Here is a 26,954-nt window from a genome sequence, read left to right on the forward strand (position 1 = left end):
TAGAGGATGGGAAAGAATGCTAGTGACTAATAAAATTTGGACAGTATCAGAGTCTGTGCCATAACTGTGCTCCACTCTGTAATCCCCACCTTAACCCCTCATTCAGGTCTGATAACATTTACCTTCACATATATCCCTAGTGTAGCAATAAACTCAACCAAACTAAGTGGCTTGGTAGTCCAAGGAAATATTTCTTTCAAAGGAGACTTGTAATTGACTGTAGCATAGCATTGATAATGATTTTTAGACCACAGAAGGGCTGTACTGGCAAGGGCCTTGATTGATTAATCGTATGTACCATGAGTATAGGAGGGAGAAGTGAGTGGCAGCCTGTCTGTCTCTTTTCTGTTACCTTAAATATATAATTTACCTTTACTTCTCTATGCAGATAAATTATGAATCTTTGAGTAAGGAAGGTACTCAATTTAAAACATAATCATTGCCCAACAGGCGTGCCTCAGTGGTTGAGTGTCGACTTATGAACCAGGAGCTCACGGTTCTATTCCTGGTCAGGGCACATGCCCAGGTTGAGGGCTCGGTCCCCAGTGTGGGGTGTACAGGAGGCAGCAGATTGGTGATTCTCTCTCATCGTTGATGTTTCTCTCCCTCTCCCTCTTCCTTCCTCTCTGAAATTATATATATATATATATATATATATATAATCATTAAGGAAACTGTCATGTTATTTCTACATGTGCAGATTTGTCCCTCTCTTAGGAAGTTTACTTTAATAAACATGGAATGAATTTGGTTTGGTGAAATGCTCTACCTTCTAATAGGAAAGCTAAGCAGATATGTGACCCCTTCCTTGTTGTTAAAAGTGGTGAGTGTGAAGATTTCATGAACTGTCAGGCCATCAGTCTTCTCTCTCTCCTGCCTGCCTGCCTGCACATGTTTGCTTCCTTCCTTCCTTCTCTTCTTTTCTTTCATTCATTCCTTCCCTCCCTTTTTCTTTTTACTCTCTCTCCCTTTTTTTCTTAACATGGAATGTAAGTTAGACCCTGGACACTAAAACCTTACGTTGTTTGCTTGTACTGTTTCATATTTGAAATTTGAGAATACCTACTTGTTTTTATGTATACAACTGATGTCATCCATGAGGATCACCTTCAATGCATATAGTGAATATTGTTGAAGAAAAGCCAGATCCCTCCTTGGGCTTATAAGTTTCTTTGTGATCTGATCTTTCCTATCCCTTCAGCCTCATTAATCATTAACAGAATACTCACCCCCCCCCCCCCCCGGTCTGTGTATACACACACACACACACACACACACACACACACACATTATTGGAACCATCCTAAACCATTTGAAGAGCCAAAGCTATATGTCATTCTCAGCTCTCTGTTCCTCTGTCTGTGCTGCACCTATTACCTGGAATATATATACTCTCATCCATCTGCCTTTGGACCCGCTCAGGTTTCCCTCTCTGGCAGGCGTTTCCTGATCCCACAGGCTGACCTACTTGTCTTCCTCTTTTACTAGCCTCTCGTACTAATATAATACTGTCATGATGATGATGCACATGGGTAATATTTATTTAGCCCTCTTTGTGTGCCTGGGAGTGTGCAAAGGGCCATGCTTACATTGCCCTGTAATCATAAATAACTGAAAGTAGTAGGCATTTTTATCTCATTGAGGAATGGGAAGTATGGAGAAGTTAAGTGACTTGCCCAAGATCACAATGTTTGATTGTGGTGGAGCCTTCCCAGTGGAATTCTAACCAGTGAATTGTACAGATTTTTCTCCCCTGTATTGTGAGGTCCTTGACATCATGGACTGTTTCATTGATTTTGTTTCTCCCCTAAAGGCTGACTTGTGGTATAGGCTCAAAACATTTGCTCCATTAAATTTGATTGAAATCTTATTTACTATACACTACCCAGTCTTTCTATTACCTCTCCAGATTTTAGAATGTAGAACAGAGAGTCAGCTGATTTTATTTATTTTCCTTGAGGTTTTTGTGTATTCTCTACCAATTTAACTACCATATATCCTCAGTATCAGAATTTGGTAGTAGCCTGAGTTTTGAATTTAATATGTTCAAAATAAATATAGAACTTTAAAAATCCTGCCATCTGAAAGATTGAGCGAGATTTCTTCCTCTCATTCTAAATTTCTGTGTCACTAGCATTAACCTCATGAATGGAAGGAGGACAGGTGATGCTCTGAATAAGGTAAAGAACTAGATGACTAAAATGACAGAAAATACATTCTTTCTGCCCCTCAGACTTATTTTGCCACAGATGGGTTGCACTCCTTATTTACCGCCACAAGATTGTTGCTTCTTTTGTATAACCTTCCTTAAGAAGTATGTGGCATTTTACTTTCTACTTTCCCTTGTTAAAATATTTTTCAATTTTTTTTCAATTACAGTGACACACAATATTATATTAGTTTCATGTGTGCTGTATAGTGGTTAGACATTTATATAACTTACAAAGTTATTACTCCAATAAGTCTAGTACCCATCATATATAATTATTACAATATTATTGATTATATTCCCTATGCTGTACTTTACATCCCATGACTGTTTTTATAATTGGCAACTTGTCCTTAATCCCTTCACCTTTTTCACACAGTCCCCAATCCTCCCATCTGACAAGTAATTTAACATACTGTACTTCCTACCTTCCTTATTTTCTGCATCCTACCGTTAGGATACAGTAGTTTTATGTTAGGCCATTGGGATAGAAAAAATGGACCTAACATGGGTTCTGGAGAAAATCAAACTTGATTATGGCCCATCTGATTATTTCTTCTTTAATGCAACAGGGAGAAAGGCTATTTGTCTAATATGAATTCAAAGAAAATAAAGTGATAAGTTACCAGCCCCGACTGACTGGTCATATCATGTCGGTATTCAGAGCTAGTCCTCATGATTAGGACTCCATTACATTAATTCAGGCATGGCTAGTTGTGGCAAATGTGCACTTACTGTCTATTTTATCATGTTGTTTTTTTCAACCAGAAAAGTAACTATTAATATAACAACTCATGGCAGCCATGACATAGTCGGGTATAATGTTTTTAAAAGGAAGTTAGTGCATTTTGCTTAACCTTGACTGCCATCAGACTGGGTTTAACATGTTTTATAATGCTCTATTCTAACTAACTTTGAAGGCTCTGCTTAGAAAACATAAAACACAACACAATAAAACAACTAAAAAAATTCTCCCTGTGGTTTGTACTTAGACTTCAGGCTCTTGTATCGCATGCTCCTGGGATGTGTTCCCAGTTGCCAAGACTCTGAACAGCTGAGCTAAGGAGTCATTCTGGTGACCTTCTTCTTTCACAGCTTCTTCAATGGGTTCAGCTCCAGCAGCCTTTTGTTGTCCATGAAAAAGGAAAGAAGGAAGTCCCCTAGCCCAGTGCTGCGAGGGAGACTCTGAGACTAGATTTCATGACATTTCAGAAGCATTTGTTCTCAAAGGCTCTCCAGCTTCTTGCCTGTCAGCAATAGAGGGTTTTTGTGCCCCCCCCCCCCCCCCGCAACACCAACACCACCCCCAGACTTTATTTATCATGGGTAAAAAGAACATTACCATCAAAGGTGAAATATTCTTCATTTTCTTCCAAGTCTCATTTTCTCCTGTCTACAGAGGCTCCTGCCATTCAGAAGTGGATGTGTATCCTTCCAGTCCATGCTTGCATATGCTAATAAAATAGAAATGCATTTATAAACAATCTATAGTATTTGTACTTCTTTAAATTTCTCATAGATGCTCTGCCATATCTATCATTTTACAACTTGCTCTATTTTTTTACTCTACATTATTTTTTTACTCTACATTATATTTTGGATGTATAGTCTAGTTCATTTACGTTGATTATAGCAACTGTTCTTTTTATACTTTATTTCTGACACTTATTTTGAGTTCATAGTGCTTTCTCACTACTTCTATCTTTCTCTTTTCTTTCCTTATGTTTTGTGATGTGAAGATTTTTAAAAATTCACTGTTTTGCTCTAACAGTTTAGAAGTTATACAATTGGTTTTCCTTTTTTAGTGGTTACACTTAAAATTTTACCAAATATATATTTTTAATGGTGTCTTAAGTTAATCAGAAATTCTATCATTCTGCCACACAATATAATGACTCTTAAAGCCCTTCATTTAATCTCCCTTCCTCCCTTCATCTATGATGTCCAGTATTTTATTTACATCTTGCTTTTCCAACCTTATCCAATTGAGGTTGATGCTTATAATTATCTACAGTCAATTTTCTTTCTCTTTTAAAATACTTTTTACATATATTTTTATTGATTTCAGAGTGGAAGGGATAGGTAGAGAGTGATAGGAACATCAATGATGAGAGAGAATCATTGATTGGCTGACTCTTGCACACCCCCTACTGAGGATCAAGCCTGCAACCCAGGCATGTGCCCTTGACTAAAATCGAACCTGGGACCCTTTAGTCCCCAGGCTACACTCTATCCACTGAGCAAAACCAGCTAGGACTACAGTCAATTTTCACGTAGACTTACTAGCATGCTTACTTGTTCCTTTGTTCCTCCCATTCCTTTCTTCTGGGTTCTGTTTCTTCTAGTTTGTAGTATGTCCTTGGAGTCACTTCCATTCTCCACTTTGTGTCTGAAAATGTCTTGTACCTTTTTGCTCCAATTATAATGTTTTTAAAAGGAAGTTAGTGCATTTTGCTTAATCTTGACTGCCATCAGACTGGGTTTGTTTTATAATGCTCTATTCTAACTAACTTTGAAGGCTTCACTTAGAAAACATAAAACACAGCACAATAAAACAACTAAAAAAATTCTCCCTGTGGTTTGTACTTAGACTTCAGGCTCTTGTATTGCATGCTTCTGAGATGTGTTCCCAGTTGCTAAGGCTCCGAGCATTTGAGCTAAGGAGTCATTCTGGTGACCTTCTTCTTTCACAGCTTCTTCAATGGGTTCAGCTCCAGCAGCCTTTTGTTGTCCATGAAAAAGGAAAGAAGCAAGTCCCCTAGCCCAGTGCTGCGAGGGAGACTCTGAGACTAGGTTTCATGACATTTCAGAAGCATTTGTTCTCAGAGGCTCTCCAGCTTCTTGCCTGTCTGCAGTAGAGGGTTTTTGTCCACCCCCGCCCCCCCCCCCCGCCCCGATTTTATTTATCAAAGGTGAAAAAGAACATTACCACCAAAGGTGAAATATTCTACATTTTCTTCCATATCTCATTTTCTGTGTATAGACTTCTGGACTAAACCTTAGAACCTTGAAGATTATAATCCATTATTCTACATCAATTTTTAACAACAATCTAGAGCAGAACATTTCTAAAATTTACACATGATTCTATATACCACTGCCTTAAAAAAGAGAATCAGTTCAGTCTCATAGATTCTTTGTTAAAGTCATTGCCTGGACCAGGAGATTTTGCATTGTTCTGTAATATGGTGATGCCATTTTGGTGATTGACATGGATAGATTGGTCCTTCATTCAATGAGTTAAGACTGTTGGGTCTTTTCAGACCTGTGTCTGCTTTATAGAGAGTATGTGTGGTTATGTGTTTTGTGTTGTGTCTTTCCTCTGTGTCCGTGGTAGGAAGTACAGCTGATTTACTACGACTGATGTACTGAATATAACAGTTCTCTTCTTTCAGTTTGTTGTTTTCTTCCCCACTGTTGAATGCTATGGCTCTAAATAACCAAACTTATCAGTAGCACATGGTTCATTTGATGTTCTTACTAGCATTGTTTCTGTTTTCTTCCTAGAATTGTCTTATAACTGGCTAAGTATGGATGAGTAGCAGTAAACTTATTATAGTCATAGATTCTAAAGCTGGATTGCTTGGGTTCCTATCTAACCCCATACTTTAATACCATACAACCCTGGCTCATTTCTTAACCCCTGCGCCTCAGCTTCCTCATTCCAAAGATAGAGAAGAGAATAGTATCTACCTTCCGGAGTGGTTGTGTGTTTTATGTGAAATCATACATGTAGCAGGTTAGAGCAGTGGCTGGCCCTATTTACATGTGGGAGTTCAACACACTTTAAAACAAAGTTCAAGTTTCATCTCCGGTATTATATGAAACTCTATACAACCAAAGCTTTACAGTGTTCAAGATGAAGAATATCTAACTTAGAGAAAGTCTAAACTAGGAAGTAGCCTATTTCTGTTACCACAGGGCATTAAATACAAATGTGCAAGTTTATTTAAATATTTGCTCCTGCCAGAGAAGCAGAAGGTCCAAGGTGCTACTGTCATCTAAGATCATCAGGGAGTAAAGATGTGACATTTTAGAAATAATAATGTAAATTACTGGATAAGTGGTTATTTGCTTTATAAATATTTGATTTGCATTCAACTTTTCAGCTCAACCTGATGCCCCCATCAAATATTATGAATGCTAGATGACCTGAACTTTAGCCTTAGGTTTTTCAGTAACTCACAATGTGACCATGACCAAACTTTTTCAATTGCCTCTGGCTTTCATTGGACTGTTATAAGGGCAAATGTGATAAAAATGTGCCCTGGCTGGTTTGGCTCAGTGGATAGAGCGTCGGCCTGTGGACTGAAGGGTCCTGGGTTTGATTCCGGTCAGGGGCATGTACCTTGGTTGCGGGCGCATCCCCAGTGGGGAGTGTGCAGGAGGCGGCTGATCGATGTTTCTCTCTCATCGATGTTTCTAACTCTCTATCCCTCTCCCTTCCTCTCTGTAAAAAATCAATAAAATATATTTAATAAAAAAAGTGATAAAAATGTGAGCTGCCTTTTAGCTAGCTATTTTTAAATTTTATTTTTAATTACTGTTGACATTCAATATTACTTTATATTAGTTTCAGGTGTACCACACAGTGGTTAAGCAATTATATAATCTACAAAGTGACTCCCCCAATAATTCAAGTACCTACATGGTACCCTACATAGTTATTACAATATTACTGACTATGTTCCCTATGCTATATTTTACATCTCAGTGACTGTTTTGTAACTACCAGTTTGTACTTCTTAATCCCTTCACCTTTTCACACAGCTCCAATTCCCCTTCCCATCTGACAACCATTAATTTGTTTTCTGCATCTATGACTATTTTCCATTTTGTTGTCCATTTATTTTGTTCTGTAGATTCCACATAGAAGTAAAATCATATGGTATTTGTCTTTCTCTTTCTGACTTATTTTACTTAACATAATACCCTATAGGTCCATCCATGTTGTTGCAAATGGTAAGCTTTAATTCTTTTTTATGACTCTGTTATGTATATGTATCACAACTTCTTTATCCACTCATTTATTGATGCACACTTGGGTTGCTTCCATATCTTGGCTATTATAATAATGTTGCAATAAACATAGGGGTGTACATATCTTTCCAAATTAGTGTTTTGGGTTTCTTTGGATATAGGCCCAGAAGTGGAATTGCTGGGTCATAGGGTTTGCCATATATGGTCCTTACATATGAGAGTTCCCTTTTCTCCACATCCTTGCCAATGCTTGTTTTTTCTTGATTTATTGATGATAGCCATTCTGTTAGGTGATATCTCGTGATTTAATTTGTATTTCTCTGATGTTTAATGACATTGAGCTTCTTTTCATATGTCTGTTGGCCATCTGTATGTTCTCTTTGAAGAAGAGTCTATTTAGGTCCTTTGTTTATTTTTTTTAAATTGGATTGTTTGTTTATTTTGTGTTGGGTTGTATGAGTTCTTTATAAATTTTGGATATTGACCCCTTATTGGATGTATCATTGGCAAATATGTTCTTCCATTTAGTAGGTTGTCTCTTCATTTTGTTGATGTTTTCCTTTGCTGTGAAAAAACCCTTTTTAGTTTGATGTAGTACCATTTGTTTATTTTTGTTTGTTTGTTTCCCTTACCTAAGAAGATATATCAGGAAAAAAAATACTGCTAAGAGAAACATCAGAGAGATTACTTCCTATGTTTTCTTCTAGGAGTTTTATGGTTTTGAGTCTCAAACCTAAGTCTTTAATCCATTTTGAATTTATTTTTATATATGGTGTAAGAAGGTGGTCTAATTTCATGGGGTTTTTTTTTGCATGTAACTGTTCAGTTTTCCCAACACCCTTTATTGAATAAAATATTTACTCTATTGTATGTCCTTGCCACCTTTGTCATATACTAATTGATCATATACAACTGAGTTTAATTTGAAGCTCTCTGTTCTATTGATCTATGTGTCTGTTTTTATGCCAGTACCATGCAGTTTTTATTACTATAGCCTTGTAGTATCAGGTAGCATGATACCTCCAACTTTGATCTTCTTTCTCAAGATTCCTGTGGCTGTCCAGGGTCTTGTATGTTTCCATATAAATTTGGGATTATTTGCTCTAGTTTGGTGAAAATGCCATTACTATTCTGATAGAGATTGCATTGAATCTATAGATTGGATAGCATGGGCATTTTAATGATGTTAGTTCTTCCTATCCATGAGTATAGGATATTATTCCACTTTTCATATCTTCTTAAGTTTCTTTCTTCAGTGTCTTATCATATTTTGAGTACAGGTGTTTTACCCACTTAATTAAATTTATTTCTAAATATTTTGTATTTTGATACAATTGTAAATTGGATTTTTTTTAAAAAAAATGTCTCTTTCTGATAGTTTATTACTGTATAAAAATACAACCAATTCTTAATTATTATTTTTTACCCTGCTACTTTACTGAATTCATTTATCAATTCTAGTAGTTTTTTGGTAGGATCTTTAGGGTTCTTTTTATACAGTATCATGTCCTTTGCAAATAATGACAGTGTTACGTACTCCTTTCCACTTTTGATACCTTTTATTTTTTTTAATTGTTGGATTGCTGTGGCTAGCACTTTCAATAATATATTGAGTAAGAGTGGTGAAAGAAGACAAGGGCTTTTAGTTTTTCCCCATTGAGTATAATGTTAACTGTGGTGTTTTCACCTACGGTCTTTATTATGTTGAGATATGTTCCTTCCATTCCCATCGTACTGAGAGTTTTTATCATAAATGGGTGATAGATTTTGTCAAAAGTTTTTTCTGTGTCTATTGATATGATCATATGATGTTATTTTTTATCTTATTTATATGGTGTATCATATTAATTGATTTGTGGATATTGATCCAATCTTGAATTCAAGAAATAAATTCCACTTAATCATGGCGTATATCCTTTTCATGTATTTTTGGATTCCATTTACTAATATTTTGTTGAGGATTTTTTGCATGTATGGTCATCAAGGACATTGAACTATAATATTTTTAAATTTTGTAATGTCTTTTTCTGGGTTTTTAATCAGGATAATTCTGTCCTCATAAAATTATGATGGAGAGCCTTCCCACTTCTTGAATTTTTAGGAATAGCTTGAGAAGGATAGATGTTAGTTTTTCTTCAAATGTTTGGTAAAATCCACCTGTGAATTCATCTGGTCCAGGACTTTTGTTTGTGAGATTTCTTTTTTTTTAATTACTGCTTTAGTTTTGTTGGTTGTTATCAATCTGTTCAGATTTTCTGTTTCTTCTTGATTTAGTCTTGGAAGGTTGTATGTTTCCAGGAATTTATCCATTTTTTGCCAAAATTATTTGAGTACACTTATCAAAATTTATAGACAGTTAACATCAGTATATCAGTGAAAAATTAGTAAAAAACTAACCATGGAGGAATTTAATTTATTTCTCATTTCTTCTAGTCTTGATTTTTGTCCCTTCTAATAGCTATGATAAGTGATGCTAGTATCTGTGTCCACCTCTATTCCACCTTTAGTTCATTAAGAGTACATTCATTGGAAGCCAACTATTGACACAATACTAAAATTAATTATTATGAAAGAAACTAACATTTGTTGAGCACTATCTCATTCAATTGTCTTTCAGCCCTGGGAGAGAAATACTCTAACCAGGCCTTAACAAATGATTAAACTGAGGCTTAGAAAGGTATTTCTGAGGTCACAGAATTAGTCTGTGGTAGATGTCAGAGTGGAATCTAGATCTGACTGATTCTAGAGTCTAGAGCACAAGCTCTTAAGCCATGCACCCTATTGCTTTCTATGATATCATGAGCTTTTGGAAGAAGTTCAAGAATAATTTTTTTTTTAAATTTATTATGCATTATTTATTACATATTGCCTTTTTTTTTAATCTCAGAAAAAAAGAGAAGAAGACTAATAAAAACAAAACAGTTAGGACCCTGGGGCAAAGAATCTCTGCCCCTTAGTCAAGAGGATGAAGTTAATGACAATAATCACAGACAATTAATCTAAATGATTTAGGTTAGTATATGTCACAGGGAAATATAGATACTCCAAAACAACTATCAATTCAGCAGAAAAGTGAACATTTCCCCATATCATGTAGAAGTTTTTCTGGATCTCCTAGTCTAATTTATTGCTGGGGTCCAACCCCAGCAGGTCCAGGGGTCCCCAAAGGTGTGGATGGAGTCGGCGAAGAAGGAATGACATGGAGGCAGCATTCAGTTGATCAGCATAGCGAGGATCTCCAGCCAAGTTCTGGTCTGGATCTCCAGAGAAGTTCTGCTTAGGATCTCCAGCTAGGTTCTGTGTCCATGTTGTCTTGCTAGGTTCTCCAGCCAGGTTCAGTCACTAAGTTCTAGTCAGGTTCTCTTGCCAATTTCTGTAGTCAGGTTCAGTGCAGGATCTTTTGCCATGTTCTCTCCAGAGAAGTTCTTCTGTCTGTGTAGGTTCCTTCTTCTGAGTTCTGTCTTCTTCATTCTGTGTTCTGAGTTCTGGCTCTTGCTGTCTTGTTGCATCTGTATTTATACCAGTTGATTCAATCCTATCAATCTCTATTACAAAGGTTAGGGCGTTTCTTATCTTCATTCCAGGGAGTAAAGATTATATAGTTTAAGCACGATTGTTCGTAGTTAAAGTGATTAATTACCTGCCTGGCACTTAGTTAAGAGGTTTTATTCCCTCCCTAACCTCAGGGGAAAATCCCTACCTGGGGAAACAACCTTTCTCAGAGAGGAGACCTTGGTTAAAACACATAGTGCCAAGAAGGTGAGCAAACATATTGAGAACAATATGCCATATATGCCAGGTCCTTTGAAACAGCAAGGATGGACCGGCTCCCGGCAAATTCCCCCTTTTTTATTTTTTAAAAGCCAGGCATTAAAAAGAAAAACCTGAAACGCTCTCTTCTATCCATTTTAAGAGTAGGATTGGCGCTTTCCGCTATTACCTGAGTCCTGATCTATCACCCCATGGAGAACTTGCCAATCCTGCACTTTCCCAGGGTGGAAAGGCTGCAGTGGGGTTAAGAATAAGGCTCCTTGGGCCTACCTTCTCCCATGCCTTTACATTTACCTTTCCTTCCTCAGAAAAGCATGGACATATTTCTTATATAAAACGTTCTGTCTGACTGGGAGTAACCTTAATTCCTCTGCTAGCAAGCATATATGTTAAAAGATCAATACAGAGTCTTTTTTCTTTAGACTCAGTATGTCACATCTTCTTAATCTAAAGGTCAATACAGAGTCTTCTTTCTTTGGACTCAGTATGGCACATCTTCTCAATCTAAGGATCAATACAGAGTCTTCTTTCTTTGGACTCAGTATGACACATCTTCTCAATCTAAGTTCTGTACTATCCACCTTCTTACCCTACTTATCTTCTATAGGGGGGTCTGTAGCACCCTGGTGGAGTCCTATCCGTCCCGAATGTGGGGGTTCTCAATGCGGGGGGGGGCTTACCTAGGGGAATCCTGTTCCAGGGGTCCCCAAAGGTGTGGACGGAGTCGGCGAAGACTATCCACCCTCTTCCTATGGTGGAGTCCTATCCATCCCGAGAGTGGGGCTTACCTAGGGGTCCCTGTTCGGACGCCAGATGCTGGGGTCCAACCCCAGCAGGTCCAGGGGTCCCCAAAGGTGTGGATGGAGTCGGCGAAGAAGGAATGACATGGAGGCAGCATTCAGTTGATCAGCATAGCGAGGATCTCCAGCCAGGATCTCCAGCCAAGTTCTGGTCTGGATCTCCAGAGAAGTTCTGCTTAGGATCTCCAGCTAGGTTCTGTGTCCATGTTGTCTTGCTAGGTTCTCCAGCCAGGTTCAGTCACTAAGTTCTAGTCAGGTTCTCTTGCCAATTTCTCTAGTCAGGTTCAGTGCAGGATCTTTTGCCATGTTCTCTCCAGAGAAGTTCTTCTGTCTGTGTAGGTTCCTTCTTCTGAGTTCTGTCTTCTTCATTCTGTGTTCTGAGTTCTGGAAGAATAATTTTTAAAGACGATTTACACAAATTCCAATGCAATGTGAGCATAGTTAACTGATAATACATCAATATGTATAAAATGCCCAAGTGGAACAGCAGAAGGTGGGGCCCATTTGTGAGAAGCCACATGAAAGGGAGTTAAGATTCTAAATAAGTTTTAAGATCAGCAGGGCATGAATTTATGACAACCTTACCTAGAATTAGACAATTCTAGGATTTTTGTCTGTAGACAAAGCTCTTGTCTAAGCCAGAAGAGAATTTCAGAAATGAATCGTTTTCAGCAAATGTTCAGAATTCTTTCAAAAATAGGTACAGTCGAAGTTTCTAGAGCTCTTTTTTAATTCTGACTTTGCTCTAATTTGTCTTTCCTTACCAATTTCCCTTCCTCCTTTTCCATGGCTAATTTTCCCGTTTTCGTATCACTGGTTAATATTTAATTCCTGTACTTGCCCCGCCTGAGGATCCATGGAATCTTAGTTACTCGTGGAGTAATTTTTACTAGGGTCAGCAGAGTGGGTGGCTATCTTATAATAATCATACAAGGTTGAAATTATTTTAATTAGTTTGTAGATGACAAACTGATGCTGAGAGGGATTAAGTATCCTGCTCAAAGCCACTTAGATAGTAAGTGGTCAAGCCAAAAATTAAATCTAAGCTTTTCTGCCTCCAAAACATGTGTGTGTTTCCCATGAGTCATAGTACATTATATTCTGAGCAGGTGGTTGATATTTAAAAGGGACGAACAAACGCCACCCACCCAGAAATAACTCCACCACTCAATAGTTATTGTGCTTTGAATGATTCGAGATGCACCCCTTTTGGATTGTTCCCTAGTTGGCTGTTCTTTACTTGAAGTGTTTAAGTTAATAATTATTCTTTATTTTTTAGACCTTGACACAGCACTTTAATGTACAATAAATTAAATGTAGGAATACTTTTAGCTGCTCAAATAATAGAAAACCTAACTAACAGGGTCTTAAAAAAATAGGGTAAGTGGTTGTTGCTGGCTCAGTGACGTAAGATATCATGCTGGAATTATTGTGATTTTTTTGGACTTTTTCTCATGGTCACAAGATAGCTAGCTGCTACAGACTCAGGCATCCCCTCTGTTAAGGTTTGGAGGAGGGGAAAGAAGAGGGCTATGCTAGCCAGATGTCTTTTTTTTTTTTTTTTTTAATCCAAAGAAGCAAAGACATTCTAATTAGTCCTTCAACAACCTTTTGCTTATGACTTCCAGTCTGAATTGAAGTACATGGCTACACATACCTGCAAAAGACCCTGAGAAAGTCGATATTTCTGTAATGGAGATGGGCAAGAGAGATAAGGGATGGGAATTAGGTTAGAGAGTTAACAAGTATTGTCCACAACATATGGTATGTGTTCATCATTGTAATTACTTTCAGAGACAGCAAATGTCATTTCTATTTTATAGATGATGGAAATAAGGCCCATGAAGTTTAAATGACCTCTCAAGGTCATATAACAAGCTAGACTATCTGGAATCTGATCCTTGGTTTTCTGCATTCCAGGCCAGGGGAAGAGGTCAGGGGAGGCTACATCATAGAATGGTATGTGGTGCCTTCCCCTCATTGTCCCTTTTATTTATTAAAATATTTATTTTCTCACATGGTTCCAAAAGTAAAAAGCATTAGATATTATATAATTAAAAGTCTCTTTTTTATTTCTAATCCCCAGCCAGGGTCATGTTATGGATGTTCCTAATTTGTTTAATCCATTTCCCTATTAATGGATAGTTAGATTTCTTCACCCAGGGAACAGTTAGTTATCCAGAGATGAATATTTTATTGCACTAATTTTTGAAATCCTCCTCCTTGGACACAGAAAACTCTCAGGGCAGGGTGATTGCACAGGGTTGCTGGAATGGGCAAGAGGCCCTAAAAGCAGAGAGGCTACAGGATGTGTGGTGAAGGGATGACAAACAGCTCTGCTTATTTCCTCCCAGTTTTGCTCAGAACTGGACAGTCGGTATGAATTCTGAACATAGCTTTCTGTTTCTCCGCCCCCCCCCCCCCCGTCCCCGCACCCCATAAGTCTGTGCTGATGGTCTTAGAGAAAATCCCTGTGAGACCATTGAAAAGTCTTCTTTCTTCCCCTGTTTGTCCTTTGACCTAGTCTGTGATGGGCAATCATGGTCTAACTTCTTTGATGATTGAGTCTTGGCAATGCCTTAATTAAGAAAAACCTCATCCTTTGGCTTGCCTCTTTAGTGACTTTTTCGCTCTATTTCACCCAAAAGCTGATTTCTAAAGAAAGAGCCTCTTTTTTGGATGAATACATTTCTGTGAATTTTCTTTTAGACCATTATTCCCCAAATATCCTAGAACTCAACTTGGAAGTTTATAGTTCTGAGTTATAGAGTCCAGGCAACCACTGTGGAAAAAAGGGTGGGCTCCAGGTACCATTCCATGGTGTAGCCTCCCCGACCCCTTTTCTGCATTTCCTCAGCATCTTCTTCACTCCTCTGTTCCAGCAGTTTCCACAGGCACTGTAATCATTCATCTATACTTATCTTCTTCACTGAACACTAGGAGGTTTTCTTCATCTTTGTATCTGTAGAACCTTACAAATAGAAGCATGCAACAATTAAGTGAAATGAAAAAGAGCTCAGTTTTATTGAATATTTGGTTTCAATGTTAACCAAGAAATTATATTTATTTTTGTTCTTTGTGTTGAAACAGTTATGTAATGTAATAATTCAAGGTTTTGCTTTAGTAAGCAAAATATTTTAGATACAAATTGGACTCAACGTGTTTGGTCATGTAGGTTATGAATGTCAGTTATTTCTTTCTAGTTTAGTAGTTTTGTACATTTTGGACTATCTGTTGGGATGCATTTGAATGTCTAATGAGTTCATTCATTCTATTTTCTCTTCCTCTCTTTTTTGCAATTATTTTCTCATATTTATTATTAGCTTATTTATTATTAACTTAGTTATTATTAACTTATTTATTCACATGGTTACAAAATTTAAAAGTATGAAAGATAATATAATTAAAAGTCTTCCATTCATTGCTGATCCCCACTCAGTTCATCACCCCTAAGCAACACTTGCCATTAATTTCTAGAATATTCTTTCAGAGATATTTTATACATGTTCAAATACAAATGCATTCTTCCCCTTAAAAAATTACACAAGTAGTGCCATATAGCTGTGCTTTTTAAACTCAGTAGTTACCTACTAGGCCACTTTCTTTAATAGTACGTAACAATTTTCCTCATCTTTTTTTAATGGTCATTTTGTGGATGACCCTAATTTGCTTAACTCCTTTCCCTATTAGTGGAACTTAGATTATTTCTAGTCTTTTGCTAATATGCAAGCATTGCTGTAACAAATGACCACATATGTTCATATTAGAGGTGCAAATATATCAATGAGACAAATTTCATGTAAGGGAGTGGAACTGCATGGTCAATGAGGATGTGCATTTATAACCTGATAAATTGACCTACTCCTGATAAATTGTACTGACTTATACTTCTACCTACAATATGTGGAAGTGACTGTTTCCCCATACCTTCACTAGCATAGTGTGTTATAAAAGTTTTAGGTCTTTTTCAATATGAAAGGTCAAGAAAAATGGGTCTCATTTTTCTCATGGCTGAGCTTTCTTTAAGAGCCATTTTTAGTTCCTTTTTCATTAACTGCTGTTTGTGTCCTTGGCTCACTTTTCTGGTGCCCTGCTCACCTTTATTAAGGATTCGTAGGAACTTTGATCTATTAGGGAAATTAGACCTCCGTATTAACAGTTGTGAACATTTTCTCCAAAGTTTGGTGTTTTTCTTTTTATTCTCTTTACTATACTTTTGGCCAGGTGCAGAAGACAAAAGCTTAATGTAGTCAAATGTATCACTGTTTTCCTTTAAAGCACTGTTTTGTTTTGTTTTTGTCCGAGTTAAACGGCCTTCCTTTTTGCAAACTTACAAAATAAATCATATATGATTTCTCTTAATATGTTGGTCGTTTCATTTCCATATCTATTAGTAAATCTTCATTTGCCTAGACTTTTTCTTGATATATTGGTATGAGACAGCACTTCAACTTTATGCTTTGTCCAGATGGTTACTTAGTTGTCCCCAAGTTATTTTTTAATAAATTGTGTTTCCCCACTGATTTGATTGTCTACCTTTATAATACTATGAAAATCAGTGTATTTGGTTTATTTTGGACTTTCTACTCTGGACTCTCCATTATTTTATGTGCCAGTTCCACTTAGCTTTAATTATTAATTTGTTTCATAATTTATACAGGCTGTTTCTCCCTTATTACTCTTCTTTGCTTTATGTTTCCTGGTTATTCTACCTATGCTTACTTTCTTAATCAATTATTTTATTTAGTATGTATTTTTTTCAGCTACAGTTTGCATTGAATATTATTTTATATTACTTTCAGGTGTACAGCATAATGGTTAGACATGTATATAATTTATGACTGATCCCCTAATAAGTCTAGTACCCATCTGGTAATAACTAATACATAGTTATTACAATCTTATTAACTATATTCCATATGCTGCACTTTATATTCTGTGACTATTTTATAACTATCCATTTGTATTTCTTAGTTCCTTTATTTTTTTTCACCCAGCCCCTCAACCCTCTCCCATCTGACAAGCATCAGGTTGCTCTCTGCATCTCTGAGTTTGTTTATGTTTTATTTGTTTGCTTATTTTGTTCTTTAGATTCCACATATAAGTGAAATCATATGGTATTTGCTTTCTCTGTCTGACTTATTTGATTTAGCATGATAGTCTCTAGGTCCATCTATGCTGTAGCAAATAGTAATATGTCTCATTTTTATGGCTAACAGTCTATTGTATATATGTACCAAATCTTCTTTATCCTTGCTGGGCACTTAGGTTGCTTCCATATCTTGACTATTCTAAATAATGATGCGTGAACATAGGGGTGTATATATCTTTTCAAGTTAGTGTTTTGGGTTACTTTGGATAAATACCCCAAAGTGGAATTGCTGGGTCATAAGGTAGTTCTGTTTTTAATTTTTGGAGGAACTTTCACACTGTTTTCCATAGTGGATGCACCAGTTTACAGTCCCACCAACAGTGCACGAGGGTTTCCTTTTCTCTACATCCTTGCCAACCCTTGTTGTTTGTTGATTTATCGATGCTAGCCATCCTGTCAAGTGTGAAGAGCTATTTCATGTGGTTTCACTTTTCATTTCTCTGATGATTAGTGACATTGAGCATCTTTTCATATGTCTATTGGCCATATGCATGTCATTCAGTATGTAGTTTTTAAGCACCACTTTTGTGCTGAGCACTGCCCTGGATTCTACTAGAAAGGAAAACCAATGTGTATAAGACACTATTCCAGATCAGACCACAAAGCTTACAGCCTCATCGAAGAGGAAAAGTGTAGAAAGTGGCCAGGGCTTCTGCAGCGGAGCTCCTCACTCTCCCAAGCTGGCTGAGCAGAGGTTTCCACACCAGCGGTTGATCTGATCATGTGGCTGTACTCCTCTCACTAAACCCCAGGCCCTCTTCCTGCTGATCACTCTCACTGCCCATTCATCTTGGACAACGAGCTTGAAGTATGTTTTGGGTATCTGAGCAAATATCAAACAGCTGCACTGAAAAGTTCAAGTTGTGATGGGATATATGCTGAGGGCACATTCTGTTTTACTGCAAGTTACTTTTAGTCCTTTGGCAAAACCATTAACCATAGCTCCAGAATTAAAGTAGATTAAACACACTGCTATGCTTTCACTCTACAATCTTTCTTCTCTTAGCAACATCAAAGTGAAAAATGAATATAGAGATGTGTTAATATCTGTCATACCAATTATTTTAACTCCCCAAGTGATCGTAAAACAGAGCATATGTATTATATTGATCCTGTAGAATATAATAGGAATATTTTTATAGTTATATTTTAATACTTGACTTGGAATCAGTTTTAGATAACTATGATGTTTAAAATGTTTTCATTTTCTATATAGAATATCAAGTGCATTAACAGTCTCTACATCTAGTAAATATTATTTTACAGTTTGAATCAACAGCCTTTACCCTTGACTCCTAAGACAACGCTTTCTTTTCTTCCTACTTTACAGACTGGCTTGGCCTTCCCACTACCCTCCACATTTGGGGTTCCTCAGCACTTGGCCATTTTTTCTTTGGATCTCATAAAACTACATAAATACTGAAGCCTTCCAAATTTATTTCAATAGTACAAACTTCTCCTCTGAATACTGGCATATATTGCTACCTACATGGCATCTATAGTCAGATGACAGAAGCCAAAATGGAACCTGTTCTTTCCTCCCTCTCCAACCCTTCCCCCCACACCAACTCATTGTACTCAGGAAATGGCAGTCACCAGCTGTGTTTCTCAGAGTAGAAACTCAGCTTTATATGGTTCTTCCCTTTTTTTAAATCACTTCCACTTTAGAACTTCCATCAGAAAGTTCTAGCAAGATCTCCAAACTATTATCTCTAGTGAACCCACTATTTGCATTTCTATGGCAACCCCACCCCCTGATCCAGGTCATGGGGACACTGACTGCAACCAATCAGATGCATTAGAGCTTCCTAACATCTCATTCCTCATGTATTCTGGTTTCCCCATAGCAATAAGGATAAGCCATGTAAGCTATAAGTCAGATGGCGTGATTTCTCTGTCTAATACCCTTCAGTGGGTTCCCGCTGCACATGGAATGAAATCACTCTTTATACCATTGTGAACAAGGTCCTGAATGTCTTGTCCGTATTGTCTCTTCAGATTCATCTCGTTTCACTCTGCCCCTGGATGATTAAGTTTCAAGCACTCTGGTGTGCTTTTTTCCTTAGCATGTAAGCTTTTATAATGCCCATGGCCTTTACATGTGCTAGCTCCTCTGCCTAACATGTTCTTCTCCTGGCTCTTTGGATGGTTAGCTCTTCTCATGACCTGTCCAGGTCTCATCTTAAATGGTACTTCTCCAGATGCTTTCCCTGATGGCCACATCTGCTGTCACCTCTAATTTATTGTTCTCTATTTCATCTTTTGTTTGTTTCCTTTATAGCAGTGTCCACAGACATAATTACTTTATTAAATTGCTCTAAGTCTGCTTTCTTGACTTTGTCTTCTCTGATGGTAAAGTTAGTTTCATGAAGCTGATACTTCGTCAGCTGTAAATCCTATTGTATGCCTAGTACATAGCCTAGTGCCTGGCACATAGTGACTATGCAGTATACTGGATATTTAGTAAATAAATGAATAAACAAAGGCATAAGCAGCAATTAAGAATGGGGATTTTGTGGAAAGTAGAAGAAAATATTTCTTAACTTTAGCATTGAAATATGTATATACTGTGGTAAAATAAAACCAAAAGTGAAATTATTTCAGATGTTGATGAAATCCCTGATAGTATTAAGCCACTGTGTAATAGTAAATTTTTTTTTTTGAGCTGGGGGGAGATATTAGAGAAGAATGCTATCTGGACTTCCTATGGAATTGCAAAATTATGCTGCTGCAGTGACTTAGTATTTAGTAAGATGTATCCTCTACAAATTTGAAAAATGTCATATATTTATTTCACTTGTGTTATGCTTTACGATTCTTTTCTTCCATGAGCATTTTTATTGATTGATTAATTAATTGGTTGGTTGATTGATGAGAGAGAAAGAAAAAGAGAGAAACATCAATTTGTTGTTCCACTTATTATGCATTCATTGGTTGCTTCTTGGATGTGCCCTGACAAAGGATCAAATTTCAAACCTTGTTTTATCGGGAAGACCAACTGAGCTACCTGGCCAGGGCCTTCTGTGAGCATATTTAATTCACATTAGGACCTATCCAGTGATCAGGATACTCAATATTAAATGAGAAATAGCAAGGCAGTTCCTTTAATAAACATTTACCTCTACTAAGTGGACATGACTCCTGTCTTCAAGGAGCCTCACAGCCGAGTAGGGGTAACATACTTACAAAGAAACCCTTATTGTCCTCTGTGACAGCATCTATAAGAGACACATACAGGGATCTTGGTAGAAAAAAGGAAGGGATTTTTAGATTTGGCTGTGGCCTGGACAGTATCCTAAAGGAGCTGACTTTGAAGTTTTGTTTGAAAGGAATAAGCATTTTTGAGGTAGGAAGATGTTCCAGTCCATAAGACTGTATGTACAAAGACTTAGAAACATGATTAGGGTGGTGTGCTCCAGAATCTGCAACCAGAGGGAAATGCAATCAGAGGCAATGAGGTTAAAGAGATAACCCAACTGCATTGTGGAAAAGGAGCCTTTGAATGGTTTTAATCTTGACAGCAATGGAATTATATAATTCCACATTTCAACAAGGTTATTAGAGGATGGAGGGTAGCTTCCAGGAGGAGGAATGTGATAGTGGGAAAGGAAGGCATGAAGAGATCACTCAGGAAAGTACAGAGAGGAGTCAGAGATGGATCTCAGTCGAGCAGGGGCACTTAGTTGGGGAGGAGGAAGGTGGTTTTCAGGGAAACTGAGATGGAGCCTTCAGAGTGGCAGCAGATGGAAAAAGTAATATGTTACACAAGCTAAGAGAAGATATCTTTTTTAGGAAGGAAGGAGTAAGGTCAAGTTAGATAAAAATAAAGCTGGAAGGAGTGACTTCGTAATTAAGGTGTCTTTAACAACCTCTATAAGAGTAGTCTTGGTAGAGTGATGGGGCAAAAGCCACTTCAGGGTCTTGGGGGATAAAAGAAAATTCAGGCCCTGACAGGTGTGCCTTGGTCGGTTGGGCATTGTCCCATGCACTGAAGGGTTGCCTTTGATTCCTGATCAGGGTTCAGGCCCAGGTTGTGGGCTTCATCTCCAGTACCCACCTGGCCCCATACATATTACAATATTATGCATGAGGCAGCCAATCTATGATGTTTTGCTATCACATCTATGTTTCTCTCTCTCCCTCTCTCTCCCTTCTCTCTCTCTTTCTAAAAATCAATTTAAAATATTTTTTTAAAAAAGAATTCAGAAAATCAATACCGCCTAGATCAGACATAGAGCTAATGGAGGTTCTTCTTTGTTTGAGATCCTCTGTATCCAATGAATAGTAGAGATTTGAACTTGCTCGTAATCTGCTGAAAGAGAGAGAGAAGAAGACAGAAACTAAACAAACAAAATAGAAACAGCTCATAGAGAACAGAAGGGAGGGGCATTGTGGGGCTGTGTGAAAATGGTGAAGGGATTAAGAAGTACAAATTGATAGTTATAGAATAGCCTAGGGCAGTGGTCGGCAAACTGCGGCTCGCGCGCGAGCCACATGCAGCTCTTTGGCCCCTTGAGTGTGGCCACGAAGTTTCAATCGCACTGTACGTGCGCGCCTGCATGTGGTATTTTGTGGAAGAGCCACACTCAAGGGGCCACAGTTTGTTGACCACTGGCCTAGGGGATGTAAAGTACAACATAGGGAACATAGTCAATAATATTGTAATATGTACGGGGCCAGGTGGGTACTTAAAATATCGGGGACCACTCTGTGAAGTACAAGCCTGTCTAACCACTATATTGTACATCTGAAACTAGTACAGATTAATACTGAATATCAACTGTAATTGAAAAAAAAGAAAATAGTCCCTCACTACAGGAGAATTAGATTTTGGTGTAAAATTGCTTTAGACAGGTAGAGCAAGAGAAAAGGAAAATATCGAGAGAAAGGTGAGATGTAGGTAAGTTTGTAGCTGAAGTATAAAATAGAGGATATTTCTGATATTGGGGAGACAGTGTGCTGAGAGAACAAGGAACAAAGATAGCCCTTGGGAAGAAAGCTGATTGTTTGGAGCAGATGCTATGGAGACAAGGAAAAGATCACAGATGATGAGGAGGGTTCAGCTGAGCTTGAAGGCATGGGCATGTGGTGGCCCCAGTCCACTCAGAGCAGCGTGGACATCAGGTCCCAGTTTGGAGGTTACGTGGCAGGCCCACCAGAAGGTTTAGGGGGTAGGGCTGCTGAGAATGCCAGGGAGATAATGGTTGAAGTGATGGGAATGAATAGAGAACCAGCCTGTCAGGGAACTGAGCAGAGGGGACGATGAAAAGGGGCCCTGAAAAGAGAGAGTAGAGTGAGGTGAGAGGAGCCAGTGCACCATGAATGAAGGCCAGTCCTGTAATTGTACGTCTAAATTGGAGTTTCTTTCCAAGTTACCTGGAAAAGTACTTATTCTGCATTTATGCTGCTGTTGTCCAAAATGGTATTGAGAACCCATTTTGGAATTTAGCTCAGAATCTGCAGCACAGCTTTTGATTATCTGGAGTGTGGGTGATTCTTAGCCCCTTTGGGGGTGGATTTGATTTTTTCCATGTTGTTCAGAGCTAAGTTCAGTGAAGAAAGTAGACAATCAAACTGGGTAATACCATTTTCAGTAGAAATGGAAATATAGATTTAAATAACAATACTGGTTTCTTTCTGTGATTTGTAACAGGACCTATGAGCAATTTCCGAAGAGAGCGGGTACCACATTTTTGGAATGTGTACATATAGCTTCTCAAAGGAACTAGTTTGAGGGACACATTATTTTGGATATAAACATCTTAAGAGATTTGGGGATCACATTTCTTCAGACTTACACAGTACTCAGTAAATTACTCACTGATAGGAAGTTTAGAAGTCTCCTGCCATTACATCTATACAATATTTTGTATAAATTATTGAAATCCTTTATGCCGATATGATATTCAAAGTAGTGATATTGAAAAGGAATATTTCTATAGCCAGCTTGGGATGCTTTATTTATGAGCTATTTCTTTACTGGACACTGGAAAAATATAACTTTTGTTATCTATTAGCATCTGTCAAACACTTCAAGGTTCCCTAGATGAAAAGTTATGATAAAGGCATACCTATAGCCATTATGTTGTCATAAGTTAATTTGTTAAAACTTGGATATGTTTCTGAGAGATTTTGCTAGTTTTCACCTCCTTGAGACTCTAGAGAAGAATAGTAATTTTGTCCTCAGATGTCTGCCCTTACAGAGTAACACAGATGGCAGTGTTTAATGACAGCAGGAGAAATAACTACCTGCTGCAGAAAAATGCACCTAGAATGGGAATTTGCAATCATCTAACATAGGGGAGGGGGTACTTTCCTGACTCAAGAGAAGCAGAGCATAGAATCCAGCCCCAGTGGAAACCTGCTCTGCCAACGTCTATGATTGAATTCCCTGTGAACGCTTGGTTCTTATTTGGGTTGCTTTCATCTCATGCTTTCTATTTAAGCTGGCTACTTACCAGAAGGCAAAAAATATGTCATCTTCTTTAGTGGGGGAGCGCTATTGGCATTCTGGCCAAACAGGTCTTTCTGGTGCATGGGACTCCCAGAATTTTGCAGCATGGTTGGCACCCTTGGCTTCCTGATGCTAAATACCAGTGGCCCCCACAAAGTCATTGTGGCCCTCAGAAATGTCACCACACATTTGCAAATGCTTCTGGTTGTTCATGGACTCCTAGAGCATGGTGAACTTGTTTACTGAAAAGACAGGGAAGCCAGGAAACACCTCTCTCTCTCTCTCTCTCTCTCTCTCTCTCTCTCTCTCTCTCTCTCTTTCTCTCTCTCTCTCTCTTCCTCTGTCTATATATCTAAGCTATCCATCTATCTGTCTCCTTTTTCTTTCTTTTCTTTTTATTTTCTTTCATTGTGGTGTGAGGAATGACAGAAATAGGAAAAAGGAATATTTATTAAAGAAAGAAAGATGGAAAACAAATAATCCCAGGGAAGGCCAGGGGAGAGCAGAAGACAAGAGATAGAACATATAGCAGGGTGAGGATACTGGAAGAAAGGCTTCTGCCACATTGACTGTAGTCTCTTGTGATTTTCTCTCTGAAGCCAAGAATAAGATTTCCTGTAAGAACGCTCATGTGTAGTTACATTATAGGGTATAACTGATTGCAGAGGCACCATAAATAGATTTCACTGAAAATGTAGTTAGAATTGTGTAAGGATTTAGATCCAAACCCTTCAAGGGAAAACAGTTTGTCATAAGGCAAGTTCATCCGACCTCATCTAAGGGAGGGTGCTTTACTGTGATAGGCGCAAGCCCCCTTATTTTAAAATGATGCTCCTTACATGATTGGCCAGGAGCATGGACCCCAAAATACTTTCAGCTCCTGGGTAGCACGTTTTTAATTTTTACAAAATGAAATTCTCCTTTCGTGCCAATACCACTTTCTAAAAATAGTGTACCTGGCTAGCATTTAAAGTCATACCCTCTAGCTTGCCATGATTGCTAGAAGTCATCTGTTATGTATTTTTAAAATCTGCACTAACACTTGTGGACCATTCATGCCATACTGAAGCTGATTTTCTACTTTATTTTTTCAGTTGTTCATGGTGGACAATGGAGCAGATGACTGGAGAATAGCCATGACTTATGAGCGTATTTTCTTCATCTGCTTGGAAATACTGGTGTGTGCTATTCATCCCATACCTGGGAATTATACGTTCACATGGACGGCCCGGCTTGCCTTCTCCTATGCCCCATCCACAACCACCGCTGATGTGGATATTATTTTATCTATACCAATGTTCTTAAGACTCTATCTGATTGCCAGAGTCATGCTTTTACATAGCAAACTTTTCACTGATGCCTCCTCTAGAAGCATTGGAGCACTTAATAAGATAAACTTCAATACGCGTTTTGTTATGAAGACTTTAATGACTATATGCCCAGGAACTGTACTCTTGGTTTTTAGTATCTCATTATGGATAATTGCCGCATGGACTGTCCGAGCTTGTGAAAGGTAAGTTTGTTTCTTTTCCTGAGAACATAATTTGCCATATGGTGTTCTTGAAAGCGGGAGAAAGAACACATTTTAGATTAGAGGCCCACAGTGACTCACTCTTGAAAATTTTGGATTCTCAGATGGGCTTCTTTTAAATGAGTGTGACAACCCTTTTTTAAAGATTTTTGCATACATCAATGCCGTGATGATTATGTGTATTTCTTTTTAATTTGATCAGTTTTCAATAGATGGGTGCCTTTATTATCTATGAAAAATTTTGGAGACTTACAAATTGAATAGGAGACTTCTATCAGAAATGTTTGTTGAATGGATATACTGATTCATTTTGGTGCCTCATTGGTTGAAGCATTCACTACTGCTGAGACAGAAATCCGAGAGAAAAATGGTGATGCAAGGTGTCTGAAATTTAGGGAAATCTCAAAGTGGTTTGTTGATTGTAATGCCTATCTATAATAGTGTTCATGTGATTACTAATAAGGAGCTTATAAGTATAATATTCAGTTTTATCAAACTCTCCACAGTTAGTGAAAAGTAGCTGTGTGTATTTGTTTTGTGTCTGAAAAGCTATGGTGTTCTAGAACTAGACACATATTCTCAGAATACAGGAGTTGCTCAGTGAGTCCGAATTAATCAGTTTTGGCATCAGTAATGTTAACCTTGCTACTTCATAAACAAACAAAAATGGATTTGTTACATAGATGGGAGGAACTCTGTCATGACGGGGGAATCTCATGTGACCTTGGTTAAGAAAAATCAAGTTGAAATTCCAATAGACAGGAACTATTTAAAAATGTATAGCACTCTTAAATATTAGGATGTTGGTCTTTGTTGTAACAAGGTGTGTTTTAATTTAGTTTTTGAAAATACAAGTTTTATATACACACATAGTTTAGTGCAGAAAAATATTTGTATGAGAATTGCTGCAAAACAAACAAACCCATAACACCCCTCCCCCATTTCTACTTTCCAGAAGTAATCACTTTAAATTCTTTTCATATTTCTAAATGATACTGCTTATATTGCTACATCTAGATTTTTCATCTACATTTTTATGGAAGCTGGGGTTTTAGTTTTCTTTCACTTACATGTACACACCCTTTTATGACTACCCTCCCCCAAAGTAATTTCTATCTTCCCAATAGTTATGTAAACACCAATAACCTATATTCGATGTTTATATTATTATGACTATGTGAACTGCAGTTGTAGTTGAACAATGTAGTATATTAGAATCATTTTGCCTTTCCTGCATATCTTTTTATTTTCTCTGGAATTAATAATTGCCTCATTTTATTTACTAAGTTTTTTTTTTTATTTGCTTAGTTTTCTATCTACATTCCACTAAGTCATCTCTAAATTCTCCCACAAAAAGATGTAAACCTTGCCCTGACTGGTTTGGCTCAGTGGATAGAGCGTCAGCCTGCAGACCAAATCGTCCCAGGTTCGATTCCGGTCAAGGGCATGAAACTTGGTTGCGGGCACATCCCCAGTAGGAGGTATGCAGGAGGCAGCTGATCGATGTTTCTCTCTCATCGATGTTTCAAACTCTCACTCTCCCTTCCTCTTTGTAAAAAATCAATAAAATATATTTTTTTAAAAAAAGATGTAAATCTTTTTATACTAGACTCATGTATATTGGGCAGCCTATTGATTTAACCTTGAATAAATGATTCTTGGGGCTTTTGGACCTGCTTCTCTTCATGTTGGGGATTTCCTTTGTCTTTTTATGTGGAGAACCCGTTTCCTTGAATCCTGGTTCTCCTTCTTTCTTCATTTATTCGTTTGTTTTGGCAGGATCCATCTTCGTGAAGCTTTTAAAAAACAATAGTGGGTGGAGATGTAGGTTTTGAAAATTTTATGGCAAATATTTATTCTCCTCTGATGTTTAAATAATAACCAGGCTGGATATAAAATTCTAGATTAAAACTCACTTTCCCTCAGAATACTGAAGACTTAATTTTCCTCTGGCATCTAGGGTCCCAGAATCTTATGCTGTTTTCATTTTTGATCTCTTCTATCCTGAACTCTTTTAGGATCAGTACTCTAGAATTGCACAAGGATGTATCTTGGTG

The 26,954-nt window shown here is 37.6% G+C and overlaps 1 protein-coding gene across 2 annotated transcripts in view; it reads left to right on the plus strand.

The window, feature by feature from the left end:
• The window catches only part of KCNN2 (potassium calcium-activated channel subfamily N member 2), a 362,515-nt gene that overhangs the window by 237,002 nt on the left and 98,559 nt on the right, over positions 1 to 26,954 (plus strand). For both annotated transcript variants that reach the window (XM_036310432.1, XM_036310433.1), the window contains exon 6: positions 24,461 to 24,879. In XM_036310432.1, the coding sequence (XP_036166325.1) occupies positions 24,461 to 24,879 (419 nt within the window). The remainder of the gene's footprint in view (positions 1 to 24,460; positions 24,880 to 26,954) is intronic.

This window comes from Myotis myotis, unplaced genomic scaffold (genome assembly GCF_014108235.1).
Source record: "Myotis myotis isolate mMyoMyo1 unplaced genomic scaffold, mMyoMyo1.p scaffold_m19_p_5, whole genome shotgun sequence".
In the NCBI taxonomy this organism is placed as follows: domain Eukaryota; kingdom Metazoa; phylum Chordata; class Mammalia; order Chiroptera; family Vespertilionidae; genus Myotis; species Myotis myotis.